General features: G+C 49.8%; 1 protein-coding gene across 1 annotated transcript; it reads right to left on the bottom strand.

The window, feature by feature from the left end:
- CTSH (cathepsin H) lies at positions 1 to 22,306 on the bottom strand. The gene is made up of 12 exons (XM_049905942.1): positions 22,157 to 22,306; positions 17,368 to 17,399; positions 16,648 to 16,753; positions 15,175 to 15,245; positions 13,678 to 13,782; positions 10,953 to 11,039; positions 10,079 to 10,134; positions 8,029 to 8,110; positions 6,645 to 6,713; positions 3,156 to 3,262; positions 1,439 to 1,564; positions 1 to 627 (listed from the first exon to the last, which is right to left on the bottom strand). Exons 1-12 carry the CDS (start codon positions 22,245 to 22,247, stop codon positions 552 to 554), a joined length of 1,008 nt encoding a protein of 335 aa, XP_049761899.1. The 5' UTR covers positions 22,248 to 22,306; the 3' UTR covers positions 1 to 551.
- Positions 22,307 to 23,976: the final 1,670 nt, after the last annotated feature.

Consider the following 23,976-nt stretch of genomic DNA (forward strand, 5'->3'; position numbering starts at 1 on the left):
TCTCCTGGGTATCCCATCTTGCAGTGACACCCACACCCATACCATCGTCCCAGCCAGAGGCCCAGGCAACCCCTTGGTGTGTCCCTCTTGGAAGACCGTGAGCCCCCGAGGGCAGGCCTAGGTCTTCACTCCCCTCTGGGTCCCAGCACACAGCACAGGCCTGGCCCCAGGAGATACTGAATGTTTATTGACTAAAGAACACAGCAAAAACAGTCTGCACCAGTCCCGGGAGCTCTCACCAAATGTCAAAAGTAGCCCCCTGGGAAGAAAGCACTCTGTTATTCGGGTTTGGATCAGTTGAAAACTAGGTTGAAAGCACCTGGCTGGTACTCGTCTTTGCTCCAGGAGATTCAGATGAGGTTGTTGCTTGGTGAAATTCTTCTTCCTGGTTTGCTTTGGGCCTCCAACCCTGGCACAGGGGTGAGGAGGGAAGGAGGCGGGCCCCTGGGTGGGTCTCCCCACCACTTCCTCCAAGGCAGCGTTTTTCACTGAATGACCCCGGCTGCCTGTTCCTCCCCTTCTCCACTAATAGTTGCTGCTGCCATCCCTGCTCACAGCAGAGGAATGGGGTAGGAGGCACAGGCGGCCAGACCACACATGTTCTTCCCTCGCTCGATGAGGAAGTACCTGGGCAGAGAGAGAGAGCTGACGTTGGCTGGTGGCCTCCACACCACAGACCTTTCTGTATGTTTTGCTGCTTGCTAACTCTGGGGATTGTGCGCTTTTAATTTATTCATAACACAGTAGTGTTGGGGCTTTTCACCAGGAAATTACCCATCTGACTCTGCAAATAATTTACCCTTCCCTCTCCTTGGCTGCCAAATTAACTCTCTTATTCTATCCATACCCCCACTTCGCTCCAGAATTTACTGAGGGCCTCCTGCCTGGCCCTGGGTAGGGCGGCCCTCATGTAGTTAATTATTCATCACAAATCATTAATTGTTAATTGAGGTAACAACTAAAACTCTCCTTTTTGGGTGAGGATGCGGAGCCTGAGAGGAGAGACACAGTCAAAGTCATGTCAGGCTGTGCACCACCGTCCCTCGATTCCAGCCCCTTTCTCCGTGAAGGAGGTGTTGTCACATATCGCTGATAGACTTGTTTTCCTGATTTTTCAGAAACGGACCCTCCCGGAGGCTGGCTTAGTCCCAGCAGGGCCTACGTGTGAGCTGCCTTTCTAGCAGTGATGACAGATCTTACGGGGTCAGATGGACTCCCGCTGTCAGTGCAGGATTGTTAAGGCCTGAGGCCCAGGACAGGCAAGGGGTTGCTAAGAGGGGTCTTTAAGGGTGTGGAAGTTACGTTCTCAGGCTCTCCTCCCCCTTGGCCTGGGCTAGGGCTCAGCTGACCAGCTCCCTCCAAGCCCATTGGAAGATGTCCTCTAGACCTGAGCAACCACCCTGCACCCCCAGGCATATGGGACCTAGAAGTTGCTTACCCATCCATCCCCCAGTAGGGACCCCAAGAGTTTTTCACAATCCAATAGGGTATCCCCTTTTCTTCTCCATACCCAACAGCCAGTACAGCATGGTTCACTTTATCTGGAGTTTTATGGCAGGAAGTACTGAAAAACAAAAATAAGAAAGGGTTGAAAATATGGGCAGGATAAAGGCAATGACTCACTTACATTCAGCATCCATTCTCCTTGGCTTTACAGTAGTGTTTCCCCCAGGACAGCCTGGGAGGCATTCATCTTGGGGAGACAACCAGATGTGAGAGAATTTTGATCTTCTAGTTCTTCTGCTCCAGGGAAGGGAGAGTCTCAGTGTGGTGCTAAGCCATCTTTCACACCTGACACTTTCTAATTTCTCTTTCATAACCAGGAAAGCAGGGCTCAGGCTTCAACTTCTGCAGGCAACGGTGTCCACTTAGAATGTAACATAGCACTGGTGTAAGACCACTGTGTTTATTTTTAAGATGATTTTCTATTTATGGAAAATATATGTTTTCCATTTGCAAGAGTGAACTAGTTTCCATGAGGAAATTAAAAGAAATTCAAGAGAACAGACTGCCAGGGTCATGTATTTATTCAGTGGATGTGGACTGAGTTATGAGCATATGCAAGGCCTGGGGCAAGGTGCTGGGACATAAGTAGCCTGCAAAAGTCTGTCCCTGCAGGAAGCAGACTGGCAAGGAAGCTACTTCTATACAGGGGACTGAGGCTGTGACACTGGGGAAGGCTATGGGATCCCCGAGGAGGGAGCTCCCATCCAGTGGGGTGGGGGATGGGGTGGGGTCAAGGAAGGCTTCCCTGAGAAGGCAGGGATACAAGCATGAAACTACAAACTCTTCATTGTGGCTGGGATGCGGTCTGCAGGGTGGGATGGGTGGGTTTTGATGGGTGATGAGCTTGGAGAAACAGGAAGAACCAGATCATGAGGGTCCTCCCAGCCAAGCTGAGACACTGGGCTTTCATCCTGTAGGTGATGGGGAGACACTGGAGGATTTAAAGGTGGTGTGGCAAGAGGAATGTTTCAGAAGGCGACTCTGGTTCCTAGCGGAGGGTGGACCGGTGGTAGGGTGGACATGGACAAAGAGGATGATGGTGGCCAAGGGCAGAGACATGGGCAGGCACAGGAGAGCACAGATTTGAGCAGTGTGAATGGGGTAGCATCTGGGGGACTTGTGGAGCAAGACGAGGGGAAAGGAGGCTTCCAGAGTGGCTCTGGTCTTTCTCTTGTGCAGCAGCAGGGATGGTGACTTCACTAGCCAGGACAGGACCTGAGAGAGGAAGGCCTGGGGTTGGGGGAGGAGTTGTGGAGAATTTGCAGTTGCTATAGATCACCTGGGTTGAGGTGTCAGTGGGGCCCCTGGCTCTATGGGTCTAATGCTCGGCAGGTGCCCTAGTGGCGCAGTGGTGGTTGAGAGCTATGGCTGCTAACCAAAAGGTCGGCAGTTTGAATCTACCAGCTGCTCCTTGGAAACTCTATGGAGCAGTTCTACTCTCCTCCTGTGTAAGATGGAGACCATGGCTCCTGACCTCCAGGGCTGCACCAGGCTGTAACTGAGGGAATGTGTGAAATATCCAGTATGTGGTAGATGTCAAGAAATGGTGTGACCAGCAGTCTGGGCAGAGCCTGCGTCCCCTGCACCACCTGTGGGCAGGCTTAGGCAGCCCCCCTGCCACCCTCCTGGCCCCTGGGATCTTAGCTCACCTGGAATAGATGCCCTTGCTGTACTTCATGAAATCGTCTGTCACCTCAAACGCAAAGCTCACGGGATTGTATAAGGCCACAGCCTCCACCATGGCCTCCTCGTCATTCTGTGGACAGAGGGACCGATGGATGGTCATGCATGGCCTCTGTCACATCCTAACCCCACTTTCAAAATACAGACCTTTGTCCCAAGGTGGGGGCTAGAGGCCCAAAGCAGTAGAGATGTCCATCCAGCAGGAAGAAAGGAGAGAGGATGGTTTAGACCAAACAGCAGCCACTAGGAGGTGGGCTGCATCTCCTCTGCAGCAGAACCTGCCTAACTTGGGAGTTGGACACTGGTGAGGGAGGCCCCACCCTCTTGTGCCTGAATGGCCAGGTTCCTCTGTTTATATTTGCCTTATAAATCCCTCCTCCCAAACCAAATTGTTCCCCTGTATCCTCTCTCCCTTGGCTGGGCTGGTTCTATTGGGACATCTATCTTCACCCTTCACCACTCTGCTCCTTGGAAGCCCTGCACCCTTTGGGATAGGGACCATGGGGTGCTCATTCAGTCACTCACAATCATTCTCTGACGTCCTCTCGTGGGCCAGGTGCTCAGAGGGAGCCCCAGGAGTCCCTGCACCCATAAAGCCATTCTATGGAGCTTTTTTGGGAGAACACGAGGGTTCTAAGTAGAGGAATAAATAAGATCCAGAGTGTGGTGAAAACAAGAGAAGACCCAGTGTTAGGGACTGAACTGTGTCCCCCCAAAAAATGTGTGGTGGACTCCTAACCCCATACCTGTGGATGTAATCCTGTTTGGACACAGGGTTTTGTTATGCCAACTGGATCATACCCAAATAGGGAGGGTTCTAAATCTAATCACTTTTGAGCTATAAAAAGTATAGATTACACACACACACACACACACTCTCACACATAAACACACACATGCACACACACACATTCACTTGGGAGAAGGCAGATGCCATGTGAGGATGATCTACAAGCCCAGGAAAGCCAAGGAACAAAGGAATGCCTGGGGCCACTGACAAGGAACAAAGGAACACCTGGGGCCACTGACAAGGCTAAGACCATGATTTGGATTTTTAGCCTCCAGAGCTCAGAAATAAATTTCTGTTCTTGAAAGCCACTTGCTGTGGTATTTGTGTTACAACAGTGCTAGGTAACTAAGACACCCAGCAAAGGGCTAGGTGCCTTCCATGTAGCACCTGTCCCTTTCAGCTGGGGAAGGCACGTGGGAGGAAATCAAAGAGGCTTCCTGGAGGCTGCAGCTTTGGAACTGGGCTGCAATGATCAGGCGAGAACAGCTCTTCTCAACCCTGGCTGCATGTTAGAACCACCTGGGAGGCTTTCAAAAATCCTGATGCCCAGGCTGCACCCCAGACCAATTACATCAGAATCTACAGGGTGGATCCCAGGCAGTAGTGCTATTTAAAGCTTCTCAGTTGGGAACAATGGGCTTAGAGTGAGCCAATGAAGACACTCTCCTGGCTGGAGACCTTGAAGAGCTGAAATGAGGGTGGAGGATCTACGAGCTGAGGCCAGGACTCTGCTGAGGGAGGGGAAGTGCTGCGCGATATGGGGTACCCAGCCCTCCTCAGTGATGGTTCTTTGGAGGGATGGACAGAGACCCAGTTGCAAAAAGCAAACAACTGACCTGCAGGCAGGTGGCTCCCTTCCCTGTGTGCTTGGAAAAGACCCTGAGAGGCCCAGAGGGGTTGGGTCAGCTCTGGGACAAGACAGGCCTGTCCACCAAGGGGGTGGGCACTGCTGTGCGGCTGGAACCATTCCCACAGCTGTCCTGGGGTCCTGGCTGAGCCCTCAGCCTCGCCAAAGAGGGCTGAATGCCAGTGCTGGCCTGCTCTCCAGTGCCCTACAGATGCCACCCACAAGGCTCTCCTGGGCACCAGGCAAAAGGGATACCTCTGAGCCCCTGATTCCCCTCTCAGAGCAGGCCAGCCTTTGGTGGGTGTGTCTGAAAGAAAACTGGCTGTTTTCTGAAGATAAATTCGTAGTAGTCAGTAACATCCCTATTACAGGGTGTAGGTTTTATATTGTTGGGACAATGAGCCCTGGTTCTGGAATGACATGATCTCAGTTTAAATCCCAGCTTCTATTCTCCAGCTCTGTGGCCACAGGCAAGTTACTTAACCACTCTGAGCCCCTGTTTCCTTATTATAAAATGAAGATAATAACAACACTTATCTCATAGGGTTATTTTGAGTCTAGAGATAAGGCATGTTACGTGGTTGGTATAGCACCTGTGAGCACTCCATCAATTTAAACTGTTGTTATTGTGACAGCTTGGCATGTGTGTCAATTAAATTTAACTACAGTGGTTAAGAGCTCAGGTCAACAGCTTGAATCCACCAGTAGCTGCTCCTTGGAAAACCTATGCGGCAGTTCTACTCTGCCCTTTAGGGTCACTATGAGTCAAAATCAACTAGATGGCAACGGGTTTGGGTTTGGTTATTACATACACATCGTGTTTGTGATTTTCACATACACTTGTGGGCACACACAGGCTCAGCCTCATGCGCTCATCTGCACACATCACACCTACACAGACCCACGGAGGTGTCTTCCTTCCACACAGATCCTCCCATACTTGCACGGAGTCATGAGGGCTGTTCACAAACACACCAGCTCTCAGAGGAACCAGCAGGATTGCACTTCCCCATCCACTTGCAGTTAGGTGTGACTCTGTACTTGTTTGGGCTTTAAGAGCCAGGACACAATTTACCCTCTGCCTGAGTCTTGTTGTTGTTAGTTACCATCGAGCTGATTCTGACTCATGGCAACTCCATGTGTGCAGAGTACAATTGCTCCTTAGGGTCTTCAAGGCTGTGACCTTTAGGAAGCATATCACCAGGCCTGTCTTCTGGGGCACCTCTGGGTGGGTTCAAACTGCCAACATTTCAGCTAGCAGTCAAGCACTTAACTGTCTGCACCAACCAGGGACTCCTGCCTGGGTTCTAGAGTGAGGCAGAGGACACAGAGCACAGCCCTGGCGAAGCCGATGGACATGCAGCATGAGTAAGACATAGACCTTGACTGTTTTAAGCCATTCAGATTTTTGGGACTGTTTATTACTGCAGCATAGCCTAGCTTACCCTGGCTGATACACAGTCACACTCTTCCTCAATCTCTCATACACATCCTTACACGTACATGCTGATGTTACGCACATGGCATGCGAATTACTGCCTGCATGTTATAGGCATGGTAACAGAAACACAAAAATGAAGTCTGGCACAGAACTGGAGTCAGAACCAGAGCATCTGACTGCCAGTCCCATGCTCTTTCTCTCCCATCGTCCACCATGCTGCCCTCATGGTGACTGATACTCATTGATAATTAAAACCTTTTAAACCAAAGTGATGTGCTGCCAGGAAAGGCTGGCCTGCCTGGCTGATTGGCCATGTGACTGCTGAGAAGACTGGCCTCCTTATCAGACACATTCCCCATTCGAGACCCGGTACTCACAAGTGTGATGTTGGCCACATCCTTGACAAAAGCAATGGCTTTCTTGGGCTGGAACTTGCAGACATCATCCTATTCAGGGTGGCAAAGGGCATGGAGTTCAGGTTAGGGCTGCCTGGCCCAGGCTGAGGCTTTAGGCCTGCCCATGCAGTCTGCTAACATTTAATGAGCAAAGACTGCATGTACCAGGCCCAGGCTGGGTGATAGGGTCACTTAAGGGAGACTTAGAGGCATTCTTGTCTTCAAGGAGCTCACAATCTAGTGGCAGGAGACAGTCCTGCTGCTGGCTTTGACAGAAGTGAGCACAGCACTCAATGGGAGCACAGGAAGGGGCCTAACCCAGCAGGGCAATTGCTGAGAAATGGAGGCTTGGTAAGAGCTGGCATGGCAGGGGAGAGGAATGGGTGTTCTCAGTACAGGGAACAGGGCTGACGAGAGGCAGGCACAGAGTCAGGGTCACACAGAGGGACGTGAAAGCCCTTCTGTGACAGGGGCAGGGAGAAGGCCAAGGATGGCAAGAGAGAGGACCCGTGAGAGGCAGGACCTTGTGTTTAGGAACCAACAAGTGGTTTGGATCCTTTTAAGAGTTCTGAACAAGGCAGGGGTGTAGTCAGAGCTGGGTTTGAGAGGCTACTCTGGCAGCCCGTGTGGAGGCTGGCCATCCTCAGTGATCCAGGGTGAAGAAGGCAGGATGTGAATGGGGACAGGCACATGGGATGGACCAAAGGAGTAGATGTGAGAAGATCTATGATGGTCAGAAGATTGACTGAAGTGAAGGTCTGGGTCAAGGGAATGGGGTGACCGAGAGGTTCTGAGGGAGGCTGGTGGTGCTCAGACCGAGAGGGAAAATCCAGGAGGAACCACACAGGTGGGGGAAAGATGAGGGGCTTGGCTGCAGACAGGCTGGGGTGAAATGACAGCAGGCCAGGCTCTTGGCATGGTTAGTAGGTACGGGCCCAGGAAAGCATTGTTAGGATGAGAGACTGACCACATAGATCACTACTGTGTTTAGCAAGAAGGGAATAAGCCAGAGGATGGCGCTCTAGTGTATCCTTGCAGGATGGGGAGAAGCCAGGAGAAAATACAGCAGGGTATCTGAGGTGTGGGAGAGTTCTTGAGGAGAAGGGTATCTCAGGAAGAAGCAAGTGATAGTACCAAAGAAAGGGTAAGGAGGGTGATGGTGGTAAGAGGGCCCTGAATTTGGTGAGAGGAGTGGGCTCAGCAATCAGAGGCGGTACAGGAATGAGTTTGAAGAGCACAGACAATTCTGAGAGTCTGGGCAGGAGGGGCAGACTAGAAGCTCAAGGGAAGCGGGGAGGAGGCCATGGTTGGAGCGGAGATGGGGAGCTTTGCAGACCAAGACGGAGCCAAAACTGCTCAGAATTACCTGGCCCTTGTAGGGGTAGGTGTCTTCACCCATGATGCCCTTGTTGTATAGGATGTACTCGAAGGCCTGGCTGGGGAGACCCCTGCAAGAAGCACACACAGATGAGCTCACCTGGCATCAGTCCAGATGCAGGTGGGCGGGACCGGAGCTCCTTAGCTATTTGCCTGGATGGGGCTGGGAGGCCTTGGGTGGGGAGTAGTGGAGGCAGTCTAAGGTTGGTGGCGCCATTTGTCTGGCCTTGGGATAAAGCTCAACAAACCTAAGCGAGGTTGCTGGAGGCCAAGAGCCAGCACATGTGCTTCAGTGGGACAGAGACCTCTCGAAGTCAGGCGTTGCTGTCGGGGTGGCTGGCAGAATGGGCCTGGCTCCTCCTCACTGCCATTGGGTACCCAGTTGGGGCAGGTGCTCAGCAAACGTGATTGCGGGGCCCCTCATATCAATCCATGTGATAAAGATAGAAGCTGTTATTTCCATTTTACAAGTGGGAAGACTGAGGCTCAAAGAGGCTGAACAACTTGCCCAGGGCCACATAAAAACCAGCTGTCTTTGAGTCAATTCCAACTCACAGGGACACCATGTGTGTCAGAGTAGAACTGTGCTCCATAGGGTTTTCAGTGGCTGGTTTTTCAGAAGTAGATCACCAGGCCTATTTGTCAAGGTGCCTTTGGGTAGACTTGAACCTCCAACCTTTGGCTAGCAGCTGAATGTGTTCACAGTTTACACCACTTGGGGACTCCTGCCCAGGGCCAGAGCTAAAGTTAAGTCAGGATTTGGTCCCCAAGGTGGATCATTTTCTACATCATGCTGCCTCTCAGCAAAAATGAAACTTAATTGCCAGTTATGACACCCCAGCAACCCCCGGTGCCCCCGCCTGCTCCTGCTTGTTTTTTTTTTTTCCCCATAGCATTCATTGCCGCCCGATCTATTATATGCTCTTTCATGGTCTGTCTTCCCCAGCTAGAATGTCAGTGCCTGTGCTCCGCTGATTGCTGAATCCCCAGTGCTTAGATACACAGCAGGTGCTCAGTAATATTTGTTGAAAGAATGGAAAATGAATGACTGTCTTGAACCGAAGCAAACAGATTCTTTGGCAAAACAGTGGGGGCCCCAGAGCCTCCGCATCAGACTCTTAGGTTGGTGGTGTTTATAAAAGAGCAAACAGGTGAGAGATGAGACAAACATGATGGTGGACTGGTAGGCTGTGACCTCACCCTTGAACCCCAGGGACTCAGGCTGGAGCATGGGTGGTAAGAGGCCTTCACAGGATTCGGCTATAGGAGGAGGAAGACCAAGAGCAGCGGGACTGAGGCCTGGGAGAGGGATGGGCCGCAGACAGATGGAGAGGAGTCAAGGATATGAGCCTGCTCTAGGGGAACACGAAAGGCCTGGCTTTCAACATAGTATTTGTCAGGAAAGCTGACCAATTCCATGGAAACATCTCAGAGTACTGCATGTGTGGAGAAAGAGGTGAGGGCTAGAGATGCTGGAAACGTGCAAATTCCTAACAACCTGTCTTAAGAATGCGCCAGGAAAGCAGGCCCAGTAAAGACAAGCATCAACACTACCACATTCATAGAAAATTTCCCTTACATGGCCTGTCCAGCTGGGGTGGCTAGAACTGTAGAGAACACATATAAAGACCCCAGACATCTGTGTGTGGATCTAGGTTTCGGAGGACAATGTGCGATTGCTCCTCTGGCCACGTGCCCAGAGGCCTTAGTGGCTGGTGAAGCTAACTGTGCCGTAGAATCGCAGACAGGCGGCACCTTGGAAAGAGGATGGAGTTCGGAACCAGATAGGCCTGGGCTCGGAGCCCAGCTCTGCCTCGTCTGGCTGTGGGATACCGGATGCGTGAGGTGACCTCCTCCTCTGTAAAGTGGGATAATGTTGCTACCGTCCCGGTCAGCGAGCAGAGTAATGTCTGTGGCAGTGCCCAGCACACGCGAGATAAATGTAAGCTTCCTTCCTTCCTTGGGAAATCGAAGTGCAACTAAAAGTGACCCAACGGGAAATGAGGAGGGGTCTGGGGTGCTTGTGATCAGGAACATACCCTTGGCAGCCATGATTGTTGAAGTCCTTGGCGCAGTCCACCAGCTGCTGTTCTGCCTGTAAGAGTGAACGCAAACCCAGTGAGCTGGAAGCTGGGAGGGCATCAGGTGTTAGTACAAGGTGCTGAGCCCCCTTGTTGATCCACACTTCCAGCTAAATCAATGCTGTGTCAGGATGACCTAATTACAAGTTCCCCGAAGTCAAGGATTGTCATAGAACGTCCTAAAGTGTCAGGCCCAGCCAGCACATGCCAGGAGAGGCTCAGTACCTACCTGGAGGCCAGCAGGCAGGTGAGAGGCCTGAGTGGACCTGCAGGTGTGAACTGTATGGGATCCTGAGGGAGAGGACTGGCCTAGCCAGAGACCCCATCCACCTCTCCCCAGCTCGGGGTCTTTCTGGCCCTTGCTGACCTTTCCCTATACACTCCTTGTTCCTACACAGCAGGCAGCGCCAGAGGCAGGGGCAGGGCTGCTTCCTCCAGTCCCTCACCCCTCACTCTGGGGGGTCAAGCTTCCAGCTGTGAAAACAACCGAGGCAGCTTGGGAAGGGCACAGCTCCTAGGGACCATTTCCCAGGCAGGCGCTTTTCTACCCCTCCTTGGTAACGGTCCCAGGGCATCCCACTGAGGAACGCCTGGATCCGCCCAGGAAGGAGTCTCTGGGCTGCTTCCTCAATAAGGTGCATTTCTTTCTCGGGAAAGCATCAGTCAAGACTCTCATTCCAAATGTCCACATGGCTGGGTCACTTGGTGTACAACCAGAACCGCTTGTTAGCTGAAGCCCTAGAGAACACTGAAGGCCCGCCCTGGGCTTCCTGTCATGCTTTGGGGCTACACAGGATGTTTGCAGGAGGTGAGCCAGTGGCTGATTTCTTACCAAAGAAAGCAACTTCCCACCGGCTATGGCGATTGCAGACTCCAGGGCTCCTGTGGTGGAGAAAGTCCAGCAACTGCCGCAGGCACCCTGCAGAGGTGGGGGATGGGGGAGTCAGTAACTGGGACGCAGGGTACAACCCCTGCCTTCTGACTTCCTCTGCTGACCCTCTGAGAACTCCCAAGGCTCCCAAATGCCTTTATGGTTGACAAAGCCCTGCTCTAGACTGGTCCACTGTGGCTAGCATGAGGCCTGAGAGGCAGGCGTCCTTCTCCCCACGTTAGATCAGGCAACTGAGGCTGGCATGAAAGCTGGAACAGCCTGTGACTGATGCTTGTGGGACTCCTACTCCTGGCCTCTTGTCAACCAACCCCCACCATCCTCTGAGGTCCTGGTGCCCTTCCTGACCCCATTTCATGGTCTTCTAATTCTCCTTGTACTTCTGAACCTTTTTTCTGGCTTCTCTTCTCCGCTCAGTTTCCCAGCCAAAGGATTCACCAAAGTTCTGTCTCTAGGACCTTCTCTCACCTCTCCATCACGAATCTCACTTTCAACCATAGTTCTAATTGTTAAACCAACAATTCCCCCAAACTCCAGCCTCAGCTCTGACCTCCACCCAGGCCCACTCATCGAACTGACTCCCAGCCAGATCCCACCTGGGTGCCTCATATACCTCAGACCCTGCTGATCCTGTCCCATCCATCCATCTTACCACCTTCTGCCATCTTACTGCCACTGCCCAGCCTCCTGACTCATGGCACCTCCAGGACAACATGAGGATTAGGAGTTGGGGTCAGAATCTGACTGCCTGGTTCCAATCACAGCTCTGCCACACACCAGCTGTGTGACCGGGGAAACTTACTTCCCTTCTCTAAGCCCCAGTTTTACCATTTGTTAAAACGGAATGACAGCTGAACCTATCTCAGAGGGCAGTTAGGAGGGTTAGATAAGATCAGGCCCGTCAAGCAATCAGTACAGTGGACTCAATAATGTTAGTTGCTGTTGTTATTTTTCTCTCAGGCCTCCAACCTCAAAAATCATATCTTTGTCTCTTTTTCTCCCCTCACTAGCTCCATCCTCCACATTCTATCTCTGAAATGTCTCTTAAAGCTCCCTTTTTCCTGTCCATTTCATGGCCCTAGTTCAGTCTCCCTGGAAAGGCCCTTCATCCTGGCCTCCCCCTCCTGTCGCTTCCTCTCAAATCCTTCCCTCAGCAGGGAGGGGAAGACCTTGGTCTGAGGTGCTCCAAGACGGTCAGGGAGGTGGGCCTGGCCATGGCAGATGTAACCACACGCTACTGAAGAAGAAAAGCAGGGCTGAGCCTTGGACACAGGCCTGGCTGGAGCAGAGATCTTTTTTTTTTTTTTTTAATATAAAATGTTTTATTTAATTAAAAAAAAATGTGAATCATATGGCAAAATGTTAGCATTTCTTTCATCTAGGCAGGTGGTCCATGAGTGTCTGTATATTATTTTTCTGACCTTCTGGTATGAGCTCTAATGGATTACAAGATGTACTAAGTTATCAGAGATCCCCAGTTTTGAGTCCCCTCTGTCATGTGCTACCTTGAACCTTGGCCAAAGCCACCTTCCCTCTCAGTTTCCTCCTCTGTAAAGTTAGGAACCCTAGAGGGCTGCTGAGCTAAGGTTAGATACCATCTTTGCCATTTGTAACCACAATGGCCACAGTCAGATGTGACACGCCTAGGAGATTTGCCATCTCGTTTCCACACTCTTAGCCCAGGTCTTGTTGGGTGGCCCAGGAACAGTTAATATGAGAACTTGGAAAATTCCTGCAAGGCCTCGTCTTCCCACTGGCCCAAATAGTGACCAGGTTTAAGTGTCCACACTTAATGTTTGTTGCCTTGAATTGTGATGTGATTCTCAGATGGTCCACAAATCGGCTTCTTTCCACCAATCTGCTGCTGGGAGGGGAGATTTTGTTTTGGCCCCAGTGTTTAAAAGGCTAGAACACTTGCCAGCTCTGTGAACACAGTGAGCCTGAAGGATTTGGAGCTGTGCCACATGCCTTTTAGGGAAGTACAAAAAGGTTTCTCATAGAGCATTTCAGTGAAAACCAAGTGTTTCCAGGAAGGAAACGTTAACTGTGTATTTTCTGGAACTGACAGGTCAGCATCTTTCTGAAGGAGGCCACTGCACCTTACTTCCAGGGGATGGGCCGCAGCAGGCAGAGGGGACAGCAGGGAGTGGGGCCCAGACTCTCCTGAACTTGCTGAGACTCCCCAACAAGGGACCAAGTCCTTAGCTCTCAGGGTGAGCAGAGAGGTACTGCCATTCCCCATGCCAAGTCCACTGCACCTTGCAGGGGGCGCTCTTCCCTGGAGGACCTGGTGCCCTGAGGAGTAACGGAGGACAAGGTAGGTGGAGGGAGGAAGCACATGGATGGTAGGGATGGGGCCCAGATGTTCAATCTCTGAAGGGCGCAGGGAACATAATGTTTTGAATGACCCTGCAGGGCAGACCTAAAATGGGGAAAATTGGGGGGTGGTGAACTTCAGCTCAACAAAGAAGAGCTTTTTCACCCTTCTGAGCGGCCCATAGAAGTAATGACTTCCCTGGCCTCTCAGAGGAAGAAGCCTGGAGAGATGAGGAAAATAGAGTTGGGGATATGCTTCAGGTGATTTTATGGTTCTTTTGAGTTTTTCTTTCTGATATTTTGCCCGAGAATGTGGCTATTTTTTGGAAAGGGTGGGGGTGGCCATGCATACCTGATTTTTCACTGGTGACACAAAGTGTCCTTTTTTCCGCCAGTCCACAAAGGGTGGGTAGGGACCAGTACCCCGAAGGTAGTTACCTTTGGTGGCTGAGCAATTCTGAAACAACCAAATAAATCATTCAGGGAAAAAAATTTTTTTTTTTTTTTGCTTAAAAAAAACACACACACACAAAAACCCATGTGTTATGGATTGAATTGTGTCCCCCCAAAATATTTGTCAACTTATCTGGACCATGAGTCCCAGTATTGTGTGATTGTCTACCCTTTTATGTGATTTCCCTATGTGTTGTAAATCCTATATAATGGATTAGTTGCAGTCATATTGATGAGATATACAAAATTAGATAGCGTCTTAAGCCAATCTCTTTGAGATATAAAACAGAGAAGTGAGCAGAGAGACAGAGGGACCTCATACCACCAAGAAAGCAGTGCCTGGGCCTGAGGTTCCTGCACTGAGATGCTCCCAGACCAAGGGAAGACTGACGACAAGGACCTTCCTCCAGAGCCAACACAGAAAGCCTTCCCTTGGAGCGGGTGCCCTGAATTTGGACTTCTAACCTACTGGATTTTGAGAGAATAAACTTCTCTTTGTTAAAGCCATCCACTTGTGGTATTTCTGTTATAGCAGCACTAGATAACTAACACACCATGTAATTAAAATGGAATCACCAATCAACAACAAGAATAAATTATAAAAGTCAAGTGGAAAAGACAAAACAGAATCACCAAGAGAGACTGAGAAAGATTGTAGGTGTCAGAACCATCCTCCCTGTCTAACAGGCCCAGATGCTGACCGATCTGTCCCCTTGAGGGCCCAGATTCAGGAAGTTAGGGTTAGAAGACTGAATTCAGGGTGCTGGCTCTAGGATAAGGCCTTTTCTCTCTTCTGGGCCTGGAGGAAGGTCCTTGCCTCGTTGAGCTTCTGCTCCTGGGCAATCTTCATATGGCTTGGCATCTCTCTTTCCCCAGCTCTGCTTCTCTCACTTGCTTATTTAATCTCTTTTATATGTCAAAAGAGATTGACTCAAGATACACCCTACATGAATCCTGCCTCATGAATGTAACAAAAACAAACAACTCTTTCCCAGGTGGGATTATAACCACAGGCATAGAGGTCAGGATTTACCACACATATTTTTTGGGGACATAATTCAATCCATAATGCCCAGTTAAAATGGAATTTCAGATAATCAATAATTTTTTAATGTAATTATGTCCCAGGCAATAATTGCGATATACTTAAACTAAAATTTTAACCGAGTCTCTGTATTTTATTTGGCAACACTAGGTTAGGGGTCCACATTGCTTAGGCCATGGGCCTGGTCGGCTGGGAGCTGACCTCTCTTTTGGCTCCCCAAAGAACCTTGGAGACTCCCCCAGCTGTGGCCGGAGATGGAACTGAATCTGGCTGGAGGCAGAGCAGCCTGGAAACTTATTCCAAACGTGTGAGTGAAAAGATTCAGATTTGGTCACAATGGACAACACCTACCTGAGGCTCCGACCAAAGATACTTCTGTTTTATTTCAGCAAAGGTCATGTCTGAAAATTGGTTCAATGCCACTGAAGAGAAGAAAAACCCAAACCAGGGTTTATAATTAGTTAGTTGATCTCAGTGCGTCACTAATAAACACAGGAAAAAATGACGAACCCTTGCTGCAACTTGGCTCTGTTAAGTCTTTGTTACAAATTTCATATACCAAAAAAACAAAACAAAACAAAAAAAGAAGCCCATTGCTGTTAAGTCGATTCTGACTCACAGTGACCCTACACAGGACAGAGCAGAGCTGCCTCACAGGGCTTCCAAGGAGCGCCTGGTGGATTCAAACTGCCGACCTTTTGGTTAGCAGCCAAACTCTTAACCACTGTGCCACCAGGGTTTCCTTCACATACCAAGGTCTTATAATTCCAGACTGATGTGGTAGCTGGCAACCCTTACTGTGCGTCAGCATCACCTGGGGAGCTTTTAAACAGTACAGGTGTCTAGGCTGCACCCCAGAGATGTGATGCGGTCTGCAGTGGGACTTGGGCACCCATTTTTTCAGAAGCCCTGCTGGTTAGTCTGACGGATATCCGGGTGGAGATCCAGTACATCTGCGCCAAGTGCGTTTCCACCCGATACCACATTCAGTCTTCCCAGCAACCCAGCGAGAGAGCGTTATCGTCTCCACTTTACAGCTGAGTAAAGCTTCAGACATATTAACTACCCGAAGATCACACAAAGCAGCCCTGGTAGCGCAATGGCTAATTGCTTAGCTGCTAACCGAAAGGTTGGTGATTTGAATCCATCGGCTGCTCCATACAAGAAAAGACCTGGTAATCTGGTCCCGTAAAGCAGAAAACCCTATGGGGCAGTTCTACTCCGTCATAAAGGGTTGCTATGAGGAGCTGGGTTGCTAGGAGTCGGAATTGACTCAACGGCAGCAGGTTATGAGGAGCTGGAATTGACTCAACGGCACACAGTAATGACAGAAAGGTCACACAGCTAACATGGGCAGAAATGAAATTCTGACCCGGTTTATGCTTGTTGCCCATTTTACCAACTTAGGTGGCACTACCATCATTTCTCAGAGTCCTCAGTAAAATCTTGATATATGTGTTTCCAGTGAAGGCAGATGTTCCAAGAGGCTGCTCATGACCGCAGCAACCCAAGGGCAGAGTCCAGCATCTGGGCTCCACCCTTAAATGGCAGGAACAGAGCTGGGGCTTCTATACACTTCTGTAAACCTTACAAACCACCAGGAAATGTATCAGCACTGACCTAAATTGACAGCCCTGTGTCACATATAGAGCACCAGCCAAAATTTGAGGTCAGCTGAGTACAGCTTCAGCACCTGGGTTTTGCCCCCTCCACTCCAAAGCCCTTTTAGTTGGCAAGCATCACTCTTTGATTTCTTTCCAGATCTGAGTTGCTTTCTCCTCCCAAAGTCCCCAGAAGCCTGCAGGAAAGGTGCCATCACGGTACTTTTGAATGTGTGGTTCCTGGCGTTGTGGGCGTTTATCTTCCTCCAGTTGCTGACAAACGTCTGCTGCCTTTGGTGGTACTCTTCTGAGCTGTATTTCTTTTGATGCTAAAACAGAACACATCAGCAATAAGTCACAGAAACGGGATGCAGCTCAGGAGGGAGGCTTTTCTAGAATAGGGATGGAGCTTTCTTTCTGCCACGAGTCCCTTAGGCCATGTCTGTGTGACCCAGTGGGACTAGGTCCCGGGTCTCTGCAGTGAAGGGAGAAGCAATCCCCTGCCTCTGGGGACCTGTGGCCAGAATGAGGGCCCGTGGTTGCCTGGAAGTCAGCTGACAGCCCCAGGGGCCCTGGTGAAGAGGTCTGCCAAGTGCCCAGTCCCTGGGCCAAGTTTGTGGCAAAAATCAGCATTTTTCAAAAGTTCAAGTACCAGTGTACTCCAATGGATTTCGCAATCAGCACACAAGGTGATTTGAAAAACAAACAAGGAAATGAATTCCAAAGGTTGCATGGATGCCAGCCAACACTCACGTATCACTGGGGACCAACCTTTGGGTGGAGTTAATGGTATCTTTCCCAGTTTTTGGCCAGATCCCTGTGCCAAAATGTCCAGGGGAGTGAAGCCGGAAAAGCCCTCTCTGCTGTCTCGAATCTGGTACAGTTTGATTTGACAACAGGAAACTTGTGAGATGTAAAACTTCAAAAAGAAGTGGGAACTGACCTGCACCATCCATGACTGAAAGTGAAACTTTTCTGCAAAAAGAAGAAAAGAATTATGTTGTCCGCCTCCCACTAATAGTGAGTCTACAGACAAGTAGGTGCTTTAGACTTGATTTGCATCTTGAGTAGCCAAGCTAAATTTAGAACACCAAAAATGGTGTTGTTGTTTAATGTAGGGTGCAAAAAGGAACTCACACTTTGTCTTTTATAACCCAAATTAATTTTGAAAGCCTGCATACCATTAGATGTCCCTGGCTGACACAAACAGTGAATGCACTGGGTTGCCAAACAAAAGATTGGTGGTTCGAATCTACCCAGAGGTGCCTTGGAAGAAAGACCTGGCAACCTACTTCCGAAAAATCAGCCACTGAAAACCCTATGCAGGACAGTTCTACTCTGAAACACATGGGGTCACCATGAGTCAGAATCAGCTCAGGGCCAACTTTTTTTTTTTACTATATATATACCATTAACCTATGGTGTTATACGTCAGGGCAGCAGCTATCCTTAATGGGGGCAAAAAGGGAGTTTCTGGGGGTGCTGGTAATGTTCTATTTCTTCATCTGGGTGCTGGTTATAGGAGTGCGTTTAGATTGTGAAAATTCATTGAAATGCATGCTTACAATTTGTATACTTCTCTGTATGATGTTACATTTCAATAAGATGTTAATAAAAAACATCTATATACTCCAGGGATAAGCAAGCTTTTTCTTAAAGGGATAGAGAGTAGATATTTTAGGTTTTACAGCCCAGTTGGTCTCTATCATAACTACCCAACTCTGTTGTTGTAGTGCAAAAGCGGTCACAGATAATGCAGAAAACAAACAGGTGAGACTGTGTTGCAGCAAAGCTCCATTAAAAGAAACAGGGTGGCCAGGTGTTGGCTGCCTCTGATATAGCCCCTTGGACATTTTTAAGTTCTCTAAAATTTTCATTTCAAATTTAAATACCTGCAAATGATGTATTCCAGCTTATTGTAAACGTTGCCAATATATACAATTGACAGTAATGCATTATAAATAAGATGGTTACATCATTCCATTAAAGCTAGCCAGTGGATTGTAGAAATGGCAAATGTTTTGTTATCTATATATTTACCACATTAAAAAAAAAAAGCTAGCTAATGGAATCTAAATGGTATCATGATTTGATAACCACTATTGATAACATTTTTTTTTTTTTTTCAGTAGAACTGCCCCATAGGGTTTCCAAGGAGTGGCTGGTGGATTTGAACTGCCGATCTTTTGGTGAGCAGCCTGAGCTCTTAACTACTGTGCCACCAGGGCTCCATCAGTAACCTGAACACCATCTTCTTCAAGAGTCGGATATTTTCGTTTCTTTTTCTCCCTGAACCGCATCTCCATTGTCACTGCACAGAATCTTATCCGAAGACAGCATATTATATTTGATCATCCTAACATACTTTTCTACAACAGCAATGGCAAAACATATAAATTTGAATTATTGTTATTTCTTATGACCTACGTCTCTGTATATTACAAAAAAATTATTCTGACTTCAGCAATCATAATTAGTACACCAACTGATCAAAACATTTAAAATATACTATATATCATGAAAGGAACCCTGGTGGCACAGTTGGTTAAGTGTTCGGCTGCTTAACCTGAAATGTTGGGGGTTCGAACCCACCAGCTGCTCCTCGGGAGAAAGATGTGGCAGTCTGCTTCTGTAAAGATTATAGCCTTGGAAACCCTATGGGGCAGTTCTACTCTGTCCTATAGGGTTACTATGAGTTGGAATCAATTCAACAGCAATGGGTTTGTTTTTTAAAAAATACATATTATAAAAAATAATTACTATTCATAAAAAATAAAATTGTATTGGAAATGCATCTCTTAATGGGATAAATGTATTCACAGGTGAATATTACCAATTGTTCAAATGAGACAAGGCCCAGCATGCATTTTGGTCCTATCTTTGGTTTTTATAGATCCGTGGACTGAGAAATCCTGCTCAAATGAGCAGCTGGGAACAGAAGGCAGATTTTCAGAGCAGTGTCACTCAGTTCCTTGTATTCCTTCTGATGCCCCAAATCACATGGTGCTCTATCATCCAAAATTATGTTTAGACCTCAACAGCTGATACCTCGATGAGGTCCTCTCTCCTACAATTTCAGATTCACTGAAGAACTGGAAATAACAGACTTGAATAACTGTCCTTTTGTTTGCTGCCTGATGTCAGTCAATGTCAATTCAGACTCAGGATGAATGAGAGGAAAGGGCCCCTTGCCTTCTGGAGCTTTCTCCAGCAGATCAGTATTCACGGAGATGACATTTCAAAGGCAAGGATCTGCAAACATCCCCCCTTAAAGCTATTTGAGCCCATACCACTTTGAAGGTCTGCGTGTTCCCCCAGGGATCCCCCAGTCTGAAGACCATTGCTGTATAGTAGGAGTTCCTGGGTGGCGCAAATGGTTAAGTGCTCAGCTATTAATTGAAAGGTTGGCTGTTGAAAGCCACCCACAGGTGCCTCACAAGGCCTGGCGATCAGCCTCTGAAAGGTCACAGCCTTGAAAGCCCTGTGGAGTGCAGTTCTACTGTGTACACATGGGGTTGCTATGAGTCAGAACTGACTCAATGGTAACTAACAGCAACAGCTATATAACATTTAGAGCTCCTTCTGGAGTATGTTCCAGAAACTCATGAGAACTATACTATTTTCCCTGGGAAAAATGCGTATAGAGTAAAACCTGTGAAAGCCAGAACCTCTGTAAGGTAGAAACCTGTCAGAGAAGGTAAACTCAAATATTTTCCACTAATAGCGATAGCGATAGAAAAGTGGTAAGGCTGTACCCTGTCAAAGGTGGAAAACTCGCGAGACCTGAAAAACAAGGCAGTCCTGTTGAGTTCAGTTCCGGCTCTCAGTTTTCACTGTCTACCCAATATGGGTTCTTTGGAGGGTTTTAGTGGATTCCAAGTCTTGGTTAAAGGCCCTGCTCCAGCTGGCTGCTTTCACGGAAAAGACAAAGGTCTGAGGCAAGACGCAATTTAGAACAACTGAATAGCGTTTGCCTCTGGGAGGTTTCAAAAGCAACAAGAGGTGTGAAAACTCCCGGACTTGTGTTTGTAGACGGTTGGTGGAAGAAAAGCACCCATGGCAGGCAGCAGGGCAGAGGTCGTAGAGATGACTTTGGGGTGGGACCAGAAGGACCTGCTGGTGCGACCTCAGGCTTCCCATGCCCCAACCTCAAATGGATCCATTTCAACCCAGTTGTGACTTTTTGAAGAAGTAGCTTTAGTGTGCTCTGCCTGGTGGGCTCTGCTGGAAGTATCTAGGGAAGGGGCCAGCAAACTACAACCTGCAGGCTAAGAGTGGCTTTTACAGTTTTAAACAGTTGGAGAAAAATCAAAAGCAGAATAATATTTTGTGATATATGAAAATGAAATAAAATGCAAATTTCAGGGTCCATAAATAAAGGTTTAATGGCATACAGCCACATGGCCATTTGCATACTATCTATGACTAGTTTCACCATACAATGACAGAGTTGAGTAGTTGTCACAGAGACTGTATGGCCCACAAAGCCCAAAATATTTACTACCTGGCCTTTTATAGAAGAAGATTGCTGATCCCTGTTTAGAGTTAAGACAACTTTTCAGCTCTGGCCTTTTTTGGTGCCAGCAGCACTGTCAGGGTGAAGCAAAGCTTTTGCTTGTTTGTAGCTGGGGTTTCCTTCACTGGGCTACTAACCAAAAGGTTTGGTGGTTTGAAGCCATCCAGAGGCGCCTCAGGAGAAAAGCCTGGTGATCTGGCACAGCCATGAAAACCCTGTGGAGCACAGTTCTACTTGGACACACATGGGGTGGCTATGCGTTGTAGTCAGCTGGACAGCAACTGGTTGGACTGACCTGGAGTGAGGGTCCTTGGTGGCTTCAAGGCTTGGGAGCTTTATTTCATAAATGGGTGGGAAGGAATGAGGCAAGACAAAATTCAGCCTCAGTGACCTTTGCCCCCGGCCCAGGCTGTTCTGTGGCTACCCTTCTCTTCCCCAGGCTGAGGGAGGAAGGTGGGCCTTGGAAGCTCCAGAGCCTGTAGGTTGTGGTCTGGGGCTGGGACAGCAGGGAAGGAAGGGGGCTGGGAAAGCAGGCTTTTTGCCTTCAGCCTGGGGACAGGCCTGGAGGCACAGCAGCAGAGGAAGACGTAAGAGCAGCTGGACGCTGGACCAGTCACAGTCCACCAGCCTGGAACAGGGAGTCCTGAGGCTTGACCTGACACCAGGGGTCCTTGGAGTACCCTCAGTTATCAGGGGCTGTTGGTCTTGGTGCTGTCCTGGCCACCGGCAATCACTTGGAACCCATTCTACAGATAGACTCTCAAGGCCCCTATGGGGATCCCCTTTGTGCCAAGTCCCCGGGGAGGGGTGGATGCTGATAGAAAAGAGTGGAAAGCCCCTGCTCGCCTCTGATGGGGGCAGATCAGAGCCTTCTGTGTCAAGTTGGGAGGGGGAAGGCAGAAGGCCTGCGGGCTTCTTTGGTATTCCAGGTTCTGGAGCCATCTGGGCAAGTGGGTCCTTTGATACCCTGCCCACCAACTTCTCTGGCCCTCCAAGTCGCCCTCCCTCCAGTCTCCGGGCTGGAGACCCCTTCCCATAAAAACCTGAAGATCCCCTGAGCCTCAGACTGGGAAAAGTCCTGCCCCCCATTCCTCCTGAGCCCGGCGCCCCTACCTCTCCTAAGTTCTCCCGAATCCCGAGCCTCGGACCTGCGCGGCCCCTTTCCGGAGGCCCTCCCAGGAGCCCGGCCCGCGCCTCTGAACCCCCGTTCCCGTACCGTAGGAGCTCACGGACAGGGCGGTGGCGTCGCAGGTGCGGGGTCCCAGGAACCAAGCCCCAGCGCAGAGCAGTGGCAGGACGGCCCACATCGTGGCGGCGGCGGTAGCTCGGAAGGCGGGCGGAGGTGGCGGCCCGAAGCCGGGACCTGGAGGCGGGAGGCGGGGCGAGGCGGCGGGGCGGGGCGGGGCGGCCGCCCGGCGTGGGACAGCCCTGTGCCCTTGGCGCAGCGCCCCAGGCTCCGGTGCCCGGGTCGCCGGAGGGCGGGCAACCCCGACGCGCCTGGTCTCTGCCGCCTCCTCGCCGACCCCTTTCTGCCCTTGTCACAGCACTCCCCTTTCTTCTTCTCTGGAAGGAAGACGTGTTGGTCCGCTGGGCCTGGGGGAGTCCTTGCTTTGCTCCCACTGCTGCCACCGACGTGCGGCGGGCGGTGGCGAGGGGGCAAGTCGCAGCCTGACCTCTCCCTGTGTGTTCCTATCCTCAGAACCCCCGTGTCCCTGCCTGCCCCCACCCCCAGATCCCTCATCTGCCTGCCAGTTCCTACCCCCAGAGACCTCCTCTTCCTTTCTGCTCTCGCCCCTAGACCTTCCATCTCCTTGCCTGTCTCGCCCCGCAGAGCCTCAATCTCACTCCTTGTCCGTGTTCCCAGAGCCCTGTCTCCCTGTCCCCACTAACTGCACACCTCTGGTCTTCCCTTCTGCCTTGGGGTGAATTTACAGCTAGAGGTACTAGACAGTTCATCTTTGTGAGCCCCTTCTCCCTCCAACAGGCATTTTAGTCTTTCTGCCCAGAAAGCTACATTAGCAGCTGCAGGGCCATTCTATGTTGCAAATCTGAAGAAAGGAGGAAGATGAGGTTAAGGGTCTGAGTGTAAGAGAAGCGAATAGAACCACGACCATTTCAAACTAAGGAAAACCATTCTGAGACTGCATGGGTTAAGGGGGAGAGGCAGACTCACATTCAGCCCTCAGGCACCCAGGGATGGGGCTGGGTTCTTCACTTACATTATCATGGTATGCTGTTGACTCCCATTTTACAGGCCCAGACACTCAGGCTTTAAGAGTTGATGGTAACTTTCCCAATAAGTGTGTAGAGGGAGTCTGAGCCCAGCTTTGACCTAGTCCGCACTCATTCACTTCTATTGCAGCCGAAAGCATTTTGGAGCGGTCACAGTGGCCTCTGAGTTTCGTGTCAGAATCCTGACCTCTTTCAAGTCGTCCTTCTGACCTGTATTTCCTCCCCAGGAGTTCTCAGCCCAGGCTTTGCCTTGAAGGCACCTGGGGGAGCAGATTCCTAGAGTGCTGTCCTTGTTTTAACCAAGTGGGTCTGGGTGTTGTTGTTGGGTGCTGCAGAGTTGATTCTGACTCGTGGCAATCCCGTGTGGCAGAGTGGAACTGCCTTGTAGGGTTTTCTTGGCTGCAGTCTTTACGGAAGCAGATCGCAAGGTCTTTGTCTCCAAGAGCTGCTGGGTGGGCTTGAACCGAAAACCAACCTTTCTGTTAGAAGCCAGCGCTTAACTGTTGCACCACCAGGGCTCCTTAGTCTGTCTGGGTCGGGCTCAGGGATCTGCACTTAAAGAGCCTCTTTGCAAGCTCTTGTGTATTCAGTGCAGCCTGTGGGTGCTGGGTCGGCTCCACAGATACTATTTCAAATCAAGCAGATCTTTGTCAGTTTATGAATCTGTCCCTGTCCGGATGCCCCAGTGGGTGTGACCATCTCATCTGTGCTTTGAGGCAGATGTCCCAGAAAAGACCCTACTGTTGTTAGATGCCATCAAGTCGATTTCAACTTATAGTGATGGTATGTACAACATAACAAAAC

Source organism: Elephas maximus, chromosome 13, assembly GCF_024166365.1.
Source record: "Elephas maximus indicus isolate mEleMax1 chromosome 13, mEleMax1 primary haplotype, whole genome shotgun sequence".
In the NCBI taxonomy this organism is placed as follows: Eukaryota; Metazoa; Chordata; class Mammalia; order Proboscidea; family Elephantidae; genus Elephas; species Elephas maximus.

Excerpts from the sequence above, each read along its gene's own strand:
- CTSH (XM_049905942.1), bottom strand. The coding sequence starts at position 22,247 with ATGTGGGCCGTCCTGCCACTGCTCTGCGCTGGGGCTTGGTTCCTGGGA. Across the intron at positions 16,754-17,367 it reads TTCAGTCATGGATGGTGCAG|CATCAAAAGAAATACAGCTC; the intron begins GTCAGTTCCCAC and ends GTTCTGTTTTAG. Across the intron at positions 1,565-3,155 it reads AGCAAGGGCATCTATTCCAG|TACTTCCTGCCATAAAACTC; the intron begins GTGAGCTAAGAT and ends TTTGTTTTTCAG.